General features: G+C 39.9%; 2 protein-coding genes across 4 annotated transcripts in view; one reads left to right on the forward strand and one right to left on the reverse strand.

Annotated features, from left to right (window-relative positions):
* Nucleotides 1–5,147, reverse strand: part of CLIC1 (chloride intracellular channel 1) — a 66,426-nt gene extending 61,279 nt beyond the window's left edge. The window contains exon 1 of the mRNA XM_070737822.1: nucleotides 4,734–5,147. Coding sequence (XP_070593923.1) covers nucleotides 4,734–4,772 — 39 coding nt within the window. The 5' untranslated portion in view covers nucleotides 4,773–5,147. The remainder of the gene's footprint in view (nucleotides 1–4,733) is intronic.
* Nucleotides 1–20,473, forward strand: part of LOC139160193 (TNF receptor-associated factor 1-like) — a 635,213-nt gene that overhangs the window by 223,676 nt on the left and 391,064 nt on the right. The gene's annotated exons all lie outside the window — the stretch shown is intronic.

Raw genomic sequence — 20,473 nt, forward strand, 5'->3', positions numbered from 1 at the left:
TTATTCTCCAGGGCACCGGAGGGCCGGATGAGGAACAACGGCTGGGAGCTGACCAAGGAGAGATTCAACCTGGAAATAAGGAAGAACTTCCTGATGGTCAGAACGATCAACCAGTGGAACAACCTACCAGCGGACGTTGTGAACTCCAATACTCTGGACATTTTTAAGAGGAAATTGGACTGCCATTTGGCTGGGATGCTATAGGGTTCCTGCTTAGGCAGGGGGTTGGACTTGATGACCCGCATGGTCCCTTCCAACTCTAACAATAAATAAATAAATAAGGTTGGAGACCCCTGGTCTAAAAAGGCACCAGCCAAATCCGAGCACCCCACCCTCCCGGCCACATTCAAACCATGGGAGAGATTTAAAATTCTCCTTTCTTAGTTCATCGGTATGCACTTCAAGAGGAAGGAAACGAAGTATGAGACAGAGAGACAGAGAGAGGAAAAAAATGTCAAGGCTTAAGTAAGCGCCGATGATTCATTCGAACTGAAACCTTTTTTTCCTAAATTGACAGTATGGTAGAACAGAAATGCAGAAGGTCGAGTTATAAGTGGCTGCCTGCCAAGCCTTGAATTCAGCCTCCAGAAGCCACGTTGCCAATAATTATTTGGCAGCAGGAAATTGTTTAAAAACAAAGGGAAAACTGTCTTAACTGGGCTTAATTTATTTAAGTTTAGCAAGGTTTCAAATAAAGTCGGCCCATATTGTCTAGTCTCCACCATTTTCATCCTCTCCTCTTCCACTTTCTGGAGGGTGGGTGTTGACTCCCCCACGTCGCCAGAAGTGGTTTTAACAAGCCACAATGAGTCTTGCCGAATTCCTAAAACCTTAACTTCTTTTATACCAATAAAGGGACTTTAGGATAACCTCGATTCAACCAAATCCAAATCCAGCAAGTGAATGTTGAAACTGCCTCCCCCACCCAATCATACCCTATCCAGATTTACGAAGGTTGTGTTAGATTACAATTATCTCATCCGCATCCATTAACGGCATAAATAGATGGGAGTTGAAGTCTGCTACATCTGGGTGACATCCTTCTTGGAGCAGGGATTTACAAAAGGAATTTCTAAAAAAGATCTCTCTTTACTTCCCAAAGTTAGTTAGTTAGTTAGTTAGTTAGTTAATTTGTTTGTTTATTCATTCACTCATTCATTCATTCAATTTGTATATTGCCTACCTCTCTAGGGACTCTAGGCGACTCCTAACCAGAATTAAAACATACAAATAATATTAAAACCTCTAAATAACAAATTTAAAAACAATTTAAATCCAACAGTTAAAAACCATACATACCATTTATGACAAAATTTTATTTATTGAATTTATTTATTAGATTTGTATGCCGCCCCTCTCTGTAGACTCGGGGCGGCTCACAACACAATAAAACAGTTCATAACAAATCTAATAATTTACAATTTAAAATATTTTTAAAAACCCATTATTAAGCAGACATACGTACAAACATACCATACATAAATTGTATAGGCCCGGGGGAGATATCTCAGTTCCCCCATGCCTGACGACAAAGGTGGGTTTTGAGGATTTTACGAAAGGCAAGGAGGGTGGGGGCAGTTCTAATCTCTGAGTTCTAAGATCTCGATAGTACACCATCAAATTAGGCTCTCAACCCAGTTAGCTCATTGAAATAGCCTCCTTGGAATAATAGCCCCAAAGTGAGCTAAAAGAAGGGGTTTTATCACCAGCTAAAGAAAAGGACTGAGACACAGAGGGTTGAGAGAGCTACAATGTCCTTCCTGTCAACCACTACTTCAGCTTCAACCACAACAATACAGGGGCGCACAAACAGATACAAACTCAAAGAGAACCGCTCCAAACTCAACTGTAGGAAATACGATTTTATCAATTGAGTAGTTAATGCATGGAACTCACTACCTGACTTTGTAGTATCATCCCCAAACCCCCAAAACTTTACCCTTAGACTATCCACTGTTGACCTCTCCTGATTCCTAAGAGGTCAGTAAGGAGTGTGCATAAGTGCACTAGAATGCCTTCTGTCCCCTGTCTTAATACTTTTCTTTTACTAGTATCATGTATATAAATATTATTATATCTCTATATACCTTCAATATGTAGTTGACAAAACAAATAAATAAAAAATAAAATAAATAAAATAAAATATTTACAACCTTATTCTGAAGGTCTGAAAGAGTAAAGGGTGTGCATAGGTGCACCGCATGCCTACCATCCCTGTCCTAATGTTTCTCTATTATTAGTACCAATATCATGTATATAAACACTGTTATATCTTATACTACCAATACATACTTGACTAATAATTTATAATACTACTAATAATAATTTATTAGATTTGTATGCCACCCCTCTCCGAGGACTCGGACTAAATAAGTAAGTAAATAAGTAAGTAAGTAAGTAAGTAAATAAGTAAGTAAGTAAGTAAGTAAGTAAGTAAGTAAGTAAGTAAGTAAGTAAGTAAGTAAGTAAGTAAATAAGTAAATAAGTAAATAAGTAAATAAGTAAATAAGTAAATAAGTAAATAGACAGACAGACAGACAGACAGACAGACAGACAGACAGACAGACAAACTGAATACAGCATCGAGTTTTGATCAACACATTAAAAACTTTGGAAAAAGTTTTTTAAAGACTTTGGAAAAAGTGCAGAAAACATCAACTAAGATGATTATAAAGGGTCTTGGAGACTAAAACATATGAAGAATGATTGCAGGAATTGGGGTATTGGGACTAGGGGTGACAGGATAGCAGTGGTCCAGTATTTGAGGGGCTGTCACAAAGAGGGGAGGGAGGGGCCAACCTATTTTCCAAAGCACCAGAAGGCAAGAAAAAAAACAATGGATGGAAACTAATCAAAGAAAGAAGCAACCCGGAATTCAGGAGAAATTTCCTAACAGTGAGGACAATACACCAATGGAATTAACTTTGCCTTCAGAAGTTGTGGGAGCTCCATCATTGGAGACTTTCAAGAAGAGATTAGACTGCTATTTTTTTGGAAATGGTGTAGAGCAGTGGTTCTCAACCTTTCTAAGACCCCGACCCCTTAATACAGTTCCTCGTGTTGTGGTGACCCCCAACCATAAGTCTAGCGCCAATTCTCCCAACAGAGCTTTGAGCTGATTGGCAGGGAGGTCAGAGAGACGCCCCCACTGTAAATGCCTGATTGTAAAAATATGTTCCAAGATGCCATAATAGAAGCTTTAGTTCCTAATACCAGGAGAAATTTGTCTTTTCCCAGGGTCTCAGGCGACCCCCATGAAATGGTTATTCAATCCCCAAAGGGGTCCAGACCCCCAGGTTGAGAACCACTGGTGGAGAGTCTCCTGCTTGGGAGGGGTGGGGTGGGATGTTGGACTAGATGACCTACAAGATCCCATCCAACTGTTATTCTGTAATCTCTGATTTACAGACAGACTACAGAGAGGTGGGAAGGGATCTTCTAATCCAACCCCCTGTTCAAATGGGAGACCTTATACCTCTGATGGTGAACCTATGGCGCGATGGCAGGTCTAGAGGACCTCCAAGGTTCCTTTCAGTTCGATTTTGAATCATGGGATCGAATCGATCCCTTCTTTTAAAGATACCACACGTGGCTAATTGTTTGTTTGTTTGCCTGTTTTCACTTTTTGTCTTGCAATTCCAGCAACTCCCTCTCCTCAATGCCTATCAGCCCGTGCTGAAGACTTTGACAGATCATCGGAAGTGAAAGTCTAAAAAGGAGCGTCGGGTCTGCCCGGGGATCAAAAGGCCAGTCTACGGATCTCCTCTGGCTTCCCTTAAAAGAAACATACAAACATAGAAGTCTGACGGCAGAAAAAGACCTCATGGTCCATCTAGTCTGCCCTTATACTATTTCCTGTATTTTATCTTAGGATGGATATATGTTTATCCCAGGCATGTTTAAATTCAGTGACTGTGGATTTACCAACCACGTCTGCTGGAAGTTTGTTCCAAGGATCTACTACTCTTTCAGTGAAATAATATTTTCTCAGGTTACTTCTGATCTTTCATTTTAAAAACACCTCTCTCCTGAACCTTGTTTAACCCTTTAACATATTTAAATGTTTTGATCAAGTCCCCCCTTTCCCTTCTGTCCTCCAGACTATACAGATTGAGTTCATGAAGTCTTTCCTGATAAGTTTTATGCTTAAGACCTTCCACCATTTTTATAGCCCGTCTTTGGACCCGCTCAATTTGACCAATATCTTTTTGTAGATGAGGTCTCCAAAACTCTCTCTCACACACAAACCCCAACTATCCACCCTTTCAAACCCGGATCGCGCTCCCCTAGCACCGCCGAGCGAGCTAAATAAAGCCAGCAAACTCCGCCAAAAAGTCTGCTAAAGGCATTTGAAACGACGATCATAATGATAATAATAATAAACATAATAAAACACGCACGCACGCACGCACACATGCGCCCGCCCGCGCGACTCTTTTCGGGTTTGCTCAAGCGGGGAGGAAGTGGGCGGGAGGGAGAGAAAGAAGCGAGGCGAGGTTTCCCGCTTCTCAAAAGACCCCCCGCCCGCCTCGCCCGCCCCGAGATAGAAAGGCGAGTGGATCGCGGTTTGTTTTTATTGAAAGAAACGGGGCTGGAGGGGGGGGCTGGAGACTCCCCCCCTTCTTCTCTTTTCACCCTTCGTGGGAAGGGGGCAGCGCCCGCCCCCCTCCTGTAAAATAAAGCACAATACACACACACAAACGTCTGTACACACACACACCACCGATGCTTACCTTGACGAACAGCTCGACCTGCGGCTTCTCTTCAGCCATGGCTGAGGCGGAGGAAGAGGCTTCGGCGGACGGCGAGGGACGGCTTCCCGGGGACCCGAGGGGCGGCGAGGGGAAGGAAGGCGGGCGGGAGGACGGGCGGGGGCCTTGGAGGCAGCGCCGAAGAAAGGAGGCTCTGGCAACTTCGCCTCAACTTCCCTCCGCTACTCCGGCCACGCCCAGGAACTGAATCGAGGGAGCCAGCCGGCGGGGCCCGGGCTCGTCCCCCACCCCACCCCTCGGAGAAGGGGAGATGCCCGCGCTGCTCCGGGTCGGGGTTTAGCCTTTGTTAGGGGTGCGCAGAGGACGCGGGCTTTTGTCCCAGGACGGTGGTGTATGTTATGTGGTCAAACCGGTTTTCTTGTCTCTTCCTCCGTCAATACTTCCTTCCTTCCCTCCCTCTCTCTTTCTCTCTCTCTCTCTCTTTCTTTCGCGCGCGTATGCTTTCTCTCTTTTTCCCTCTTTCCTCTTTCTCTCTCTCTCCCTGTTTCTCTCTTATTTATTTATTTATTTATTTATTCATTCATTCATGTTGTCAAGTACATACTAGTGGTATACAAAGATATAACAATGTTTATATACGTGATACTAGCAAGAGAGAAATATAAGGACAGCAGACGGAAGGCACCACGGTGCACTTAGGCACGCCCTTTCCTCTTTTTCTCTTTCTCCCTCTGTTTCTCCCTCTGTTTCTCCCTTTCTCCTTTCTTTCTTTCTTTCTTTCTCTCCCCCTCTGCTTCTCCCTTTCCTCTCTCTCTCTCTCTCTCTCTCTCTCTAGCGTTCTCTCTTTTCCCTCCCTTTCATCTTCATCAGAGTCCGCTTTGGGAGTTGGCGGGGTACAAATCAAAATAGCCACTCCGAGTCTTTGGACAGGGGCGGCATACAAATCTAATCAATTAATCAATTAATAGAATAATAGAATAATAAAAAGTAATAAAATAATAAAATAAAATCTTTCTCTCTCTTTTCCTTTCTTTCTCCTCCTACTTATGACTGTATGACTGTAACTTGTTGCTTGTATCCTTATCATTTATTTTATATAAATATTGATTGTTTCCTGATTGCTTATTTGTATCCTATGACAACAATTAAGTGTTGTGCCTCGTGATTCTTGACAAGTGTATTCTTTTATTTTATTTTTTATTTTATTTGGTTGTTTGTCATTTTTGTATGCCACCCAACTCCCAGAGGACTCTTTTATGTACACGGAGAGCATATGCACCAAAGACAAATTCCAACCACACTTGGTCAATGAAGAATTATATTCTAGTCCTACATTCTCTTCTGTTCTCCCTCTTTTTCTTTCTTTCTTTCTCCACTCCTGTAGAAGCTGTATGACTGTATCTTGTTGCAACCTTTTCGGCACTTTTCGTGTCGAAAAGATTTGCCCTCACTGATCTATCCTGTCTAATCATCCACACCATAAATCTCAAATTCATTTTTTTTTCATTTTTGTTCAAGAGTCCTTAAGTAGAGGAAGTACCTCTACTTAAGAACACCTCTACTTAAGAACTTTTCTAGATAAGAACCAGGTGTTCAGGGTTTTTTTTGCCTCTTCTTAAGAACCATTTTCTACTTAAGAACCCGAACCCAGAAAAATTTCCCAGGAAATCTGAGAGCAGCATGAAGCACCAACCAGTTTCCTGCCATTCCCCCTTTAATCTCGGCCATCTCTGGCTTTTCTGGGCTGCCAGAGGAACTTTTTGGTGGTGCTTAAGGAGGCTTTGGCAGTCCAGAGCAAACAAAGCATTTTCCTTTCTCTGGGCACTTGGAGAGGGAATAAACCTTTTCCAGCGCCCAGAGAAAAGAAACTCTCTCTTCGCTCTGGGCAGCGACTGTCGTCTTCCTCTTCTTCCTCCTCATCCTCCTCCCACCCAAATTCCAAGCTTTTATTTCTTTCCCAATGTGTTTGCACGCATTATTTGCTTTTACATTGATTCCTATGGGGAAAATTGCTTCTACTTACAAACTTTTCTACTTAAGAACCTGGTCACGGAACGAATTAAGTTCTTAAGTAGAGGTACCATTGTGCAATGTTTCTGTGCAACCTTTTCAGCACTCGGTGCTGAAAAGGTTTGCCATCACTGAGCTATCCTGTCTAATCATCCACCCCATAAATCTCTAATTCAATTTTTTTTACATTTTTGTTCAAGAGTCCATAAGGGGCAGTATTGGGTTCCTACTGGGGGAACAGCGTTCTGGTAGTGAAAATGGAGCTGCGCTTGCAGCTCTGGGTGACCGGCGGGCAGGCGCACATGTCAGAGTGAGATTTGGCTTCTGCGCATGTGCAGGAAGTAAAATCTTGGGAGAGGACGCTCGGGCGCGTTAAATTTTGGTAAATTTTTGGCAATTTTTTGCTTTTTCATTTTTCAGCAAAAGGATCGCTGGAATCTCACGCAGCTGTGCGTCTTCTCGCAACTTTTGCTTCCTGTGCATGCACAGAACCCAAATCTTACACCGACGCATGCACGCACCTCGTTCACCCCTAGTTGCATGTATATCAACACTGGTATCAGAGGTAAGTTGCAATGCCTGATAAGGGGCTTTAGTCACCGAAAATGAAACTGTATATAAATATACCGTAGATGTTGTCCTTTTTTTTAATCAAGGAAATCAATTTGTCCACCTGCGCACGTTCTGTCAATTTCTCCAACCAATCCTCCAAGGTAGGCAATGCCAAATCTTTCCCGTCAAACAGGTTTCTTAAACATTGGCAACAAGACTCAAACTTGCTAGACCTGTTTCTCTACAACTGGTGATGATGGATATGCTTTTAAAAGCAGAGAGCCAAGAATCTTGTTTCCAATTTTGGAAAGGTTGCAGAAAGACCCCCCCACCCCTGGGAGGCTTTGAGTAGCTTGCACTCAAAGGATCCATTGCTAGTTGTAAGTCGAATCTAGTAGGCCAGTACACAGGACTAGAAATTTGATTCTTTTTTGTCCTGATCCACATATATGTGGTTCTCAGCGTGCACCTGGTTGATTAAGTGACCATTCCAAGTTGTAATGCCCACCCAAAAGGTATTTACGACCTTGTTCTGAAGGTCTGAAAGAACCTTTCCTCCAATGGTCATATGACTGCATTTAGGAAACTCACCAATTGGTTTTCATTTATGGGCATTTGCAGCATCCCATGGTCACGTGACTAAGTTTTATGATATTGCTGAAATATGATATTCCTTTTTTTTTCTAGGAAAAAAACCACCCCAAAGCAAACAACAAGTTTGTTTGTTTGTTTGTTTGTTTAAATTTGTATGCCGCCCATTCCCATGGTTGCATGACTAAGTTTTATGATGTTGCTGAAAACCAGCATTAACTTCCTTTTATTTCTGGGAGAAAACCACCCCAAAGCAAACAACAAGTTTGTTTGTTTGTTTGTTTGTTTGTTTGTTCGTTTGTTCGTTCGTTCACTCATTCATTCATTTAAATTTGGATGCTTCCCATTCCCAAGGGACTCAGGGCGGCTTACAACAAAAAGAATTATAAGCAATATATGCAATTAATAAACAACGACAATAATATAAAACATATTAAATCTCATTCATGAAATCACACAATATCATACAACCCAATTCATATCTTATTGAGGCCATAATCAAGAGAAGTATCAATCTTTCACAGCCTCCAGGCCTTCCGGCAAAGCCTGGTTTCCAAGACTTTTCGGAAAGCCAGTAGGGAGGGAGCAGTATGAACCTCGGGGGGTAGTTGGTTCCAGACAGCTGGGGCCACCACAGATAAGGCCCTCCCCACAGCCCCGCCAACCAACAGTGCTTAGTTGATGGGACCCAGAGAAGGACAACCCTGTGGGCTTAATCAGTCGCTGGAAGATATGCAGCAGGAGATAGTCCTGTAAGTAAAGCCATATAATAAACCCAGGTAGGGCTTTATAGGTAATAACCAACACCTTGAATTATGACCAGAGACCAATTAGAAGCCAGTGCAGCACACAGTGTTGGTGTAATGTAGGTGTACACGGTCACATTTTGGACAAGCTGAAATCTCCAAACATTTATTTATTTATTTTATTTATTTTATTTATTTTATTTATTTTATTTATTTTATTTATTTTATTTATTTTATTTATTTTATTTATTTTATTTATTTTATTTATTTTATTTATTTTATTTATTTTATTTATTTTATTTATTTTATTTATTTTATTTATTTTATTTATTTTATTTATTTTATTTATTTTATTTATTTTATTTATTTTATTTATTTTATTTATTTTATTTATTTTATTTATTTTATTTATTTTATTTATTTTATTTATTTTATTTATTTTATTTATTTTATTTATTTTATTTATTTTATTTATTTTATTTATTTTATTTATTTTATTTATTTTATTTATTTTATTTATTTTATTTATTTTATTTATTTTATTTATTTTATTTATTTTATTTATTTTATTTATTTTATTTATTTTATTTATTTTATTTATTTTATTTATTTTATTTATTTTATTTATTTTATTTATTTTATTTATTTTATTGATTGATTGATTGGATTTGTATGCCGCCCCTCTCTGTGGACTTCATGGACATGGTCCTTCAGAGGGAATACCCAAAGCCACTCAGTCTTGTCTAAGCCTGTTAACTCCCACCCAGACCCTTACAGCCTCCAGTCATAACTTTTGTTAGCCCTTTCATTCCACCATCACCCAGTGAAGGGTCAGCCAAACTTGAATTCAAAACACAGCCTACAAAGTTGCCCTTGCATGGCACCATGGGAGTATGACAGCCAATCAGTGCATTTCTTGCAAAGAAGCGGGAGGGCGCCAGGGCGGGGCCCAAGAGAGAGAGAATAAAAGAAGGAAATTCTCAGCACTTCTTTCCTTTTTCTCTGGACTCAACATCTGGAAGGATGTGATCCAACTTTTCTGTACATGAGTTCATGCCATTTGCTCCTATGCACCATTAAACCTTTCCAAGCAAACTCCATGAATCCAGTGTCTTTTTTCCCAGCTTGGAACCGAACCCAGAAGAATATTACTTCCAACAATAATATGATACTAAACTCAGAATACAATAAAATGGGTTTTTTTTTCTTGAATATATATAATCCAGTTTACGGAATCTATTCTGACCAAACATTGTAGTTCTGAATAGTTACTCTGTCTCCATTAAATGAAACATTAACCATCAAAAGCCATCCACTTTCTGTTCTGTCGGGCTCTCTGGCAGACTCCTCCCCAAAATTCACAGGTACAAATTTCAGACACACACACGTTTGAAAATTCAAAACAATGTTCTTTATAATGAAAATTCACTTAAACCAAGCCCTCTTTTGGTATAGCAAAGAGCACCCGTCTCCAAACAAACTGGTAATTTGTACAAGTCCCTTATCAGTTCTGTGATACTTAGCTTGCAGCTGTGAGGCAATTCACAGTCCTTCTTCTTTCACAAAGTGAAACACACTTTGCCCTGGTTTAGTTTCAAAGCGGGGGAAAATCAGCACACAAAAGGTCAAAGTCAGTAAAGCAGGCACGAAACACAACAATCAGATAATCCTCCATAATGGCCAAACCCACAGGCTGCTATTTATAGCAGCCTCATTAATTACCACAGCCCCACCCAACCACAGGTGGCCTCATTTTCTTTGATAATAATCTCAGTTGTTGCTGCCTATGCATCGCTCTCCGCATGCATGGCTGTATCATTAACTCTTGTTCTGAATCCAAGGAGGAGCTAGATAATTGATCTCCTTCTGAGCTGTCTGCCACACTCTCCTCCTCCCTGTCACTCATGTCTTCTTGGTCAGAGGAGCCTTCATCAGCAGATTCCACTGGGGGCAAAACAGGCCTGCAGCATGTGGATGTCTCCCTCACATCCACAGTCCTTGGGGCAGGAGCTGGGCCAGAGCTAAGCACAACACTTTCTATGTTTAAAAATCCCATGGTGTCAAGATTCCAGGTAGCATCCAAACTAAATCAGAGTCCGAGTCAAAATACTCCTCAAAGTTCCAATTTATTGCCGGAACCATCCTGGCGCCTACACTGGGAAACCTGAATCTGAGTTTCCCACCCAGTTGAAAGTTCACATCCCTTGTCCCCCACCCACAAACATGTCACGTTGCCCATTCAGATTGTGCCAGCATGGCAAGTCCTTCCTCCACTTCTGGCCAGGTGGGCGGGCATAGGATGGCCTTGAACCACCCAAAAGAATGCTTTGTGGCTGCATAATGCAACCCCCCCCCCAAGTTCCCATAAACATCAGGCCTTCTATAGATAGTGTGGCAAGTGTTAATTTATCACCAACTTCTGCACTGGCTTGACACGTGGTCTTCTCAGGGTCCTGTCAACCAGACAATGTTGGGTGGCAGGGCTTAGGGGAAGAGCCTTCTCTGTGGGGGGGGGGGCTCTGGAACCAGCTCCCCCCAGAGATTTGCACTGCCCCCACCCTCCTTGCTTTGTGAAAAAGTTTGAAAACTCATCTTTGCCACCAGGCCTGGGGCCATTAGATCTCCCGCCCCCCGCCCCCCCACCCCCCCTCCCACCCCCGACCAATGAATGTGTTTAGAATGATCGATTGATTGAGTGGATGATAATTGAATGTTTTTAAGTTTTTAGGATGTTTTTAAGTCTTTTAACTGTTATTAATTGGATCAAATTGTTTTATTATGTATTCTATGTTTGTTGTGAGCAGCCCCAACATCCACGGTGAGGGGCGGCATACAAATCAAATCAATCAATCAATCAATCAATCAATCAATAAGCCTATTTATTTAAGAATTTTCTGTGGTGTCTAGCCAGCTTTTCTATTGGACTCTTATTCCAATTTTCCTTTTCTCCCACTCATCTTTGGGGGAGGGGATGTCTTCTATTATTCTAATTTCATTGCATCTTCATTGTCAAAGTTATGATGACTTCAGTCTGTCTGCAGGACAAGAATGGAGAAAACGTAAACATGCAGCTGCTTTCAGCAGAATGAGGAAGTACAAACGGAAGGAAGTAGAAGACTTGAGTTCAAAGGAAATGAGTCTTGACATATATACAGGATTTGAATTTTTTCAATGTTGTCTTCAGTGAAGTCAATTTGTGTTAAATCATTGTATTTATGATATGTTTAAGGAATTTTAGGCATGAGACATTACTGTTTACAAAGACTGAGCTAAGGAATATGTTGAAGAGGTTTGCTTTGACTGTTCCATCGTAGCATCCTTTGTTGTTGGGTCCTTTTAATGGTGGGAGGGATCTCTGGTCCTTGAGTTTGTTATTTACAAAGTTGTAGAAGAAGGTGCAGTTGGATTTTCTGCTCAGGTTTTCCTCTTGTTTGCTGTGATAGTTGGAGCATTCAATCTTTATTTGGTGGCATATATTTTTATAGTGGTTTTTGAAGTTAGCTACATAGCTAACTTCAGGGTAGTTTGTTTTTCTTGGTTATAGTGGCTATTATGGTATGTGTAGTCTGATAGTTCTTTTGACTTCAAGCAAGAAGATGTTATAGAGGTCGTCAGCAGTGTTACATCCAAATAATAGAATTTGCCAGGCAAGAGTTCAGAGGTCGGTGTCTATGAGTTCATAGTTGGCTTTTTAACAATTGTACTGGTACTTAAAACATCCTCTGCAGCTGGGCGAAAGCTTTGAACATCACCCTAAAGCCTCTTTCCACACCATTTGCTGTGAGTGCCCAGCAGAGGTGGCAGAAACAATTCTTTGGTCTTTTGAACAATTAATTGGTAGAACAGCTTCCCTTAAGAAGTTGTGGTATACACCACAATACACCTTGTGGGAAGACCTCCAGACTCCCTTCCAGTCTGTTACACTGTTATAATTATAATTAATTAGTAGAACAGCTTTACCTTCAGAAATCATGGGGAATGCCATCACTGGATGTTTTTAAGAAGAGACTACTTGTCTACTTGCCTGAGATAGTATAGGTTCTCCTGATTGAGTAGTGGGATAGACTAGAAGACCTCCAATGTCCCTTCCAGCCATATTCTATTTTATAAATAATTCCAAGTCAGCTTTTACAGCCTACAAAGCTTTTACAGCTTTTATTTTAACAGTCATACAACTTACCCTTTGCAGCCGATACAGGCCAACGTGGGTTTGGATGACGTCTGTTTCATCCCAGCCAAAATCTGTTTTAGAAGTTGTGACGAGCTCTACTGTTTCTTTAAAAACAGCCAACCACGTTGGGTGTCTTAGGCTATCATTGCTGTGTCAGCAAACTAGTCTAATTGTCTTCACCTCTGCCTGGGAGAACTTTGGAATGTAAGTTCTTATCAGGCTTGCTGGGCATTCTCGTAGGACAATTCCCAGGAAAATAATCCGAGATAAGACCTTTATCAAGATACAGAAACACTGAACAAACAATGTAAGGAAAAGTAAGCAAACTTCCGTTTATTTCCGGAATGACAACTATGTTAATCAGTTTCAGCAAACACACATACGCATCACCAGCCTTGTATCACCCTAAGGCAGTGGTTTGTTTATTATTTATTTATTTATTTGTTTGTTTATTTGTTTGTTTGTTTGTTTGTTTTGTCCAATACACAATGAGGGTTTTAGTGGGTATATATCAATATACACATAGTAAAATACATGATGAAGGTTATAGAGGAGATACTCATAGTAAAATATATCTAAGAAATAATAGAAAAGAAGATATAGGAATAGAATATATCAATGAAAGAATAGAAGAAGAGATATAGGAATAGAGGAAAGGTATAGGAGAGCAATAGGACAGGGGATAGAAGGCACTCTAGTGCACTTGTACTCGCCCCTTACTGACCTCTTAGGAATCTGGATAGGTCAACCGTAAATAATCTAAGGGTAAAGTGTTGGGGGTTTGGGGATGACACTATGGAGTCCGGTAATGAGTTCCACGCTTCAACAACTTGGTTACTGAAGTCATATTTTTTACAGTCAAGTTTGGAGCGGTTAATATTAAGTTTAAATCTGTTGTGTGCTCTTGTGTTGTTGTGGTTGAAGCTGAAGTAGTCGCCGACAGGCAGGACGTTGCAACATATGATCTTGTGGGCAATACTTAGATCTTGTTTAAGGCGTCTTAGTTCTAAACTTTCTAGGCCCAGGATTGAAAGTCTAGTCTCATAGGGTATTCTATTTCGAGTGGAGGAGGTTCCCAACCTTCCTAACTGTATTCCTTTAATACAGTGCCTCATGTTGTGGTGACCCCCAAACATAAAGTAGTAAAATTATTAGGAAACTCAGGGATGGGTTCTAACTTACCTCACTGCCGGTTTGCTTTCTCCTGTGCTGCGTGGCTGTGCCTCATGGGGCAAGTGTGTGCTTTGTGCACTCACACATGTGCAGTGTAAATGTTTTAAAAAATGCAAAAAAAAAGGAGCCAAAAACAAGATGGTGATACATTCAGAGTGCTAGAAATTCAGCTTCTGTGCATGCTCAGAAGTTCCCATGGTACAGATTTTTTATTTTTGCAGTCGTCTGTTTGCATGTGGGTGGATCTGTCTGGAGATGGATAGGGGATCAGTATCTCGGTTCCTAAGATCATCAGAAATATTTTTTTCCAATGGTCTTAAGCAACCCCAGTGAAAGTGTCTTTCAACCCCCCAAAAGGGTTGCAACCCACAGGTTGAGAACCGCTGCCCTAAGGATTACATAGACTTCATTTCAATCCCAGAAAGTTTAAACCAAAACTGTCCAACCTTGGCGATTTTAAGACTTATGGATCTTTAACTTCAGAGCTGAAGTCCACACAAGTCTTAAAGTTGCCAAGGTTGGATATACCCCTGGCTTAAGCTATAAGGTGGCTTTATTTATTAATAAATAAATAAAACAAATCCTTCTTTAAATTATCTTTTCAGTTTAGGAATGTTAAAATGCTATCTAATCAATCCTAACCATACACCTCTGTGGCATTCAAAGGTTTTTGTTTGGTTTGTTTGTTTGTTTGTTTATTAAATTTGTATGCCGCCCCTCTCCGTAGACTCGGGGCGGCTCACAACAATAAAACAATATACAACAAATCTAATAATTTAAAAGTCACTAAAAAACCCCTTATTAAAAAGCAAAAACATACACACAAACATAACCATGCATAAATTGTATAGGCCCGGGGGAGATGTCTCAATTCCCCCATGCCTGATGGCAGAGGTGGGTTTTAAGGAGTTTACGAAAGGCAAGTAGTAGTGACCTGTAGGAGGTAGGCTCACCTATCCCGCACTATGCCCAGTCATGGGCTCCTCCCCCTCCACATGCGGGTATTCCGTCCGACCAGGAAAATGGCCCAGGACTGGCATGTCAATAGATTTTGTTCTGGGAATGGCATGACGGACAAATTCCCAGGCTGAAATTCACCATTTTTTTGCTACTGCGCATACGCGGAATCAAAAATACCGGCGAAAATAGCCCAAATCTCACTCGTGCTTGGGAGATTTGGGCTATTTTCGCTGTTTTTTGCTTCTGCGCATGTGCAGAAGCAAATATATAGGTGGAAATAGCCGAAATCTCACGAGATTTGGCTTGCTGTACATGCACAGAAGCCAAATCTCATGCGGAGTGCGTGAGAAGGTACAAATGGCTCCAGCAGAAAAAATACATCAAAAACCTAATGGAAAAGTAAAACCAGACACTTCCTTTCTTACCCAAACATAATGAAAGTATAGAAATACTGCACCATAAATCGATGGAACATAAAACCCTTAAAAACGAACTCGTACCTTCCTCACAAATACCCAAAATGAATACAAATATAGTATACAGAACTAAAGAAAACAAACACACAATTCCACATGCTAGACATAAATACCTAACATCAGGTCGCTCGATAGTGATAGTCAACAATATGGTTGACAAATTATGTCTTTACTATTGAAACTGAACGTTTTATATGCTGTAAGCTGATTTGTCTGTCTTAATTTTTCCTCGTTTCTTTCTTTTTTCCCTTTGTCTGTTTTGTTTGTTTTGACTGTTTTTATACGTAGAAATTTAATAAAGATTATTTTTTAATAAATAAATAAATAAATAAAAAGATAGGCGGAAACAGCCAAAATCTCACGAGCACGTATGAAAAGGAGCTCATACAAGCATAGGGCTTGCGCTCATGCGCACACTCACATTTGCAAGCCAGTAGGGAAAGTAAGTGAATTATCACCTGTGATCCTAATACAACCATGAGATAAAAGTTTTCCTCCATTCCAATCTGTAACGAACCTGAACCTTATTTTAAAAAGAGTGAGATAATAAGTCAAATTAAAATACAAAATAACTTGTGTCAGTTCACAAATCTCAAAATCCATCTCAGGTGCCCCTCAGAAGGCTACATTCAATGCAGTTGATAAAAACGGACTGAGGTTTAACAAAAGCTTATAGGTTTTAAGAGACAAGATTCCGCGCTGTTTTACTGCCAAAAGCTCAGCTTTCTCGAGGGGGAAAAATGTGTTATTCTTGCTACTGAATTAGCCGAGTGTGTTAGGACAGGAAGAGGTCAGTTTTCAGGCAAGGGGCCCACCAAGAATTGGAACAGCCTGCCAGCTTCAGACCGAAAAGCTGCCATGGGAGATATTATTGTTTAGAATGGCCATTTGTCAGAAAGCTAACTTAAGCCATCCAGAATGCTACTTTATGGAGCCCAGAGGCAATATTTGAAATTAAGCTGCCAATACTATGCTTCCTAAACATATTTTATTAAAAGTAAAAGTTTTAAAACTCACATTGGTCATCCAGTCTGGGTAGACCGAGGGACGTGTCTGGAGGAACATTGGCCTCTGCAACCCACCCCTACAGTACTCCATAAATCTTTTATATAAATACACTTTTAATGCTTTTCCTACACGAAACATAAGAGATTTGACTCGGACCAGCCTGTGCGAGAGAATGAGCTCTTTGTGCTCGCTCCTGATAGAGACATCTGTCTTACTCAGGGATCCACATGTTGTCTGAGAGAATTAGAGTTTTAATTGGAAGTTAATTAGCCCAGCCTCCGTCTTTACCATGTTGATTCCTGCTGACTGTAACTCCATGCAGTTGTTTTGGCAACATTTTTCAGAAGTGATTTGCTAGAGCTGAGAAGGAGTGATGGGTCCAAAGTCACCCAGCTAGCTTTGTGCTTAAGGCAGGATCAGAATTCACATCTTTCGATTAAAAAAAAAACTGATGCATTTAAACCACTGTACCAAAGAGGTTCTAACTAATATATTTATCATTCCTGAAATGGCACTCCTGCAGCTTCTAGGAGACACTTGGGGTTATGGCTGAGACACCAAAGCTAGAAACTTGTGGGTGACTTGTGAGTTCTAGTCTTACTTTAGGCATAAAAGCAGCTGGGTGACTTTGGGCCCGTCCCATTCTTTCCGCTCCAGAAGAAGGGCAAGGGCAGAGCACTTTATAATAGTTGTCAAGAAAAGTGCTGTATTTTTCGGAGTATAAGAGGCTTGAATAAGAAGAGGAGGAGAAAGGAGGGAACATTGTAAGCGGGTAAGAGCTGGGTACATTGTTAGCACCTGGTTAGGGCTGGAAAGAAATTTATTCGAAGCAAGTTAGAACAATTTAAAAAATCCTGGAAAGTCTTAGGGCTTGGAAAATATTTTTCACAGACGCACCGGAGTATAAGAAGCACCTTAGTTTTTGGGATGGAAAATGGGGAAAAGAATCTGCTTACCAGGTATTCATCTGGCTGGCATCCTTAGCCAGCACATTATTTAATCCCCTGCTTAGGGCTTAAAAAAAACTTTGTTCAGAGAGAGTAACATTGATTGCAAGCCAGTAAGTGCTGGGAACATCGTTAGCACCTGGAAAGAAATGTTCAGAACAAGTAGAGCAATAGAAAAGACCTTCCAAAGACTTGGGTCTTGGAAAACATTATTTGCAGAGAGTAACAATGAAAGAGCTTGCAAGCCGTAAGAGCTAGGAACATTATTAGCACCTGGAAAGAAATATTCAGAGCAAATACAGCAATGGAAAAGAGCCTCCAAAGACTTGGGGATTGGAAAACATTCTTCGCAGAGAACAACAATGAAAGAGCTTGCAAGCGAGTTAAGAGCATTGTTAGTACATGGTTAGGGTTGTAAAGAAATTTATTCGGAGCAAGTTTGAACAATGAAAAAAGCCCTGGAAAATTTAGGGCTTGGAAAACATTCTTCGCAGAAAGTAATAATGAAAGAGCGTTCAAGGTAAGAGCTGGGAAGATTGTTAGCAGCTAGCTGAGAGCATATGCACCGACAAATTCCTTGTGTGTCCAATCACACTTGGCCAATAAAATTCTATTCTATTTTATTCTAGTTAGGACTTGGGGGAAAAAATACATTCAGAGTACAAGATGCACCCAAATTATCAGCCTCTTTTAGGGAGGAAAAAGGTGCGTCTTATACTCCGAAAAATACAGTATAACGACTAATCCAGGCAATTGTAGGGAGTCAGTAAACAGACAAACACAGAGAGAGAGAGAGAGAATCTACAATGACAGCTGAGAGTGTCAATGAACATGTACCGAGTGTATTTTCCTCCTTGAAGTGTTCATTTAATTATTTATTTAATTCAATTTAGCCTTCCTCCACATTCTAAAGTGGAGACAGATATGAACTATGTTTTAAAAGTTACCAAGCAAGATTCATTAGGGTACTAAAATATATTTCTTTTTTATTTGTTTGTTAAATTTATTTGCAAATATCCTATTATTCCCCCGTCTTGCCATGAGATTACTCTGGGTGCTTAACCAAAAAAAAAAAAAAGTAAAATAATAAAAATAAAATAAAATAAAAAAGTAAAATAATAATGAACGAATAAATGAATTAGGATAAAAATGTAAAATAGTAAAGGAATACAGCAATAAAAATGTAAAATTAAAAACTGAGTGGAAGGGGAGCAGGAAGCACAGGGGGGCGTTAGAGCTGGGATGGCGCAGTGGTTAGAGTACAGCACTGCAGGCTACTTCAGCTAACCACTAGCTTTAGTTCATCAGTTCAAATCTCAGCACCGGCTCAAGATTAACTCAGCTTTCCATCCTTCCTAGATGGGTAAAATGAAAACCCAGATTGTTGGAGGCAATAGGCTGGATCTATAAACCGCGTAGAGAGGCCAGTAAAAAGACTATGGTATGTGGTATGTAAGTGGTATGTAAGTCTAAATGCAATTGCTATTCGTAGGGTCAGTTAATTATGGTCATATCAGAGGTGGGTTCCTGTTGGTTTGGATCGGTTCTATAGAACCAGTAGTGGGAATTTTCCTCCACTTGCCAAACTAGCAGCATTGGCTGGCTGGCCATGACCATGAACCAGCTCTCTCGGTGGCACCATAGGCGCCACCATCTTGTTTTTTTGCTTCTGGGCATGCGTAGATGTTTTTTTGCTTCTGAGCATGAACAGAAGCTGGGCTTTCGGCACTGCGCATGTATGCTGGTGTGGCGACCATCGGGCACGGGAGGAAGAATACCAGCAGTGGGGTAAGTGAGAACTCACCCCTGCATCATATCTAATACATATAATAGCATATATTTCTATATACTTACATAAATTATAATATATAGTAAATATAGAGTGTTCCCTCGATTTTTGCGGGGGATGCGTTCCGAGACCGCCCACGAAAGTTGAATTTCCGCGAAGTAGAGATGCGGAAGTAAATACATTATTTTTGGCTATGAACAGTATCACAAGCCATCCCTTAACACTTTAAACCCCTAAATTGCAATTTCCCATTCCCTTAGCAACCATTTAGATTATTACTCACCATGTTTCTTTATTAAAGTTTATTAAAAAATATATTTATTAAAGGTGGACAAAAGTTTGGTGATAACATATGATGTCATCGGGCAGGAAAAACCGTGGTATAGGGGAAAAAACCGCAAAGTATTTTTTAATTAATATATTTGAAAAACCGTGGTACAGTATAGACTTTTCGCAAAGTTCGAACCCGCAAAAATCGAGGGAACACTGTAATATATATTTTATTATATATTATATATATATTATATATATTATATTATATATACACTGCTTAAAAAAATAAAGGGAACACTTAAACAATATAATATAACTCCAAGTAAATCAAACTTCTGTGAAATTAAACTGTCCACTTAGGAAGCAACACTGATTGACCATCAATTTCACATGCTGTTGTGCACATTCAACTTTGTACAGAACAAACAGAATATTTCATTCATTCAGATCTAGGATGTGTTCTTTCAGTATTCCCTTTACTTTTTTGAGCAGTAAATATAATATAATAATATAATAATATAATATAATAATGTAATATAATATAATATAATTTAATTTAATATAATTAATATAATTAATATAATTAATATAATATATTTAATATATATTTCTATAATAAATATAATAATCTAATATAATAATATAATACTACATGCATTATATAAAGTCAAATAGAAAAAAGGTCTAAACTCCAGCAAGTTCTGTTCTCTGTTTAAATGATCTTCTTGATGCTCTGATCAAAGTCAGAAACTCTCAGAAAGAGCCATGCCTGGATTGAGCACACAAAAACCCCTCTGTACCCTCCGATGAATGGAAGACTCATGGCCAGCAGCCACAACCCATCATTCATTTCTAGGCTTTTGCGGGAGAAAAGAAAAACGTGGAGCGGAAGAACAACAGCATCAACAACAAAAGCCAAGTAATTCTGACCAGAGGTATTGAACATAGTGCAGCTCTCTTAAAACATCATACCGTACTACAAGTAGTCCTTGATTTACAACAGTTCATTTAGTGACTGTTTAAAAGTTACCACGGCACTGAAAAATGTGATGTTTGACCATTTTT

This window comes from Erythrolamprus reginae, chromosome 2 (assembly GCF_031021105.1).
Source record: "Erythrolamprus reginae isolate rEryReg1 chromosome 2, rEryReg1.hap1, whole genome shotgun sequence".
Classification (NCBI taxonomy): domain Eukaryota; kingdom Metazoa; phylum Chordata; class Lepidosauria; order Squamata; family Dipsadidae; genus Erythrolamprus; species Erythrolamprus reginae.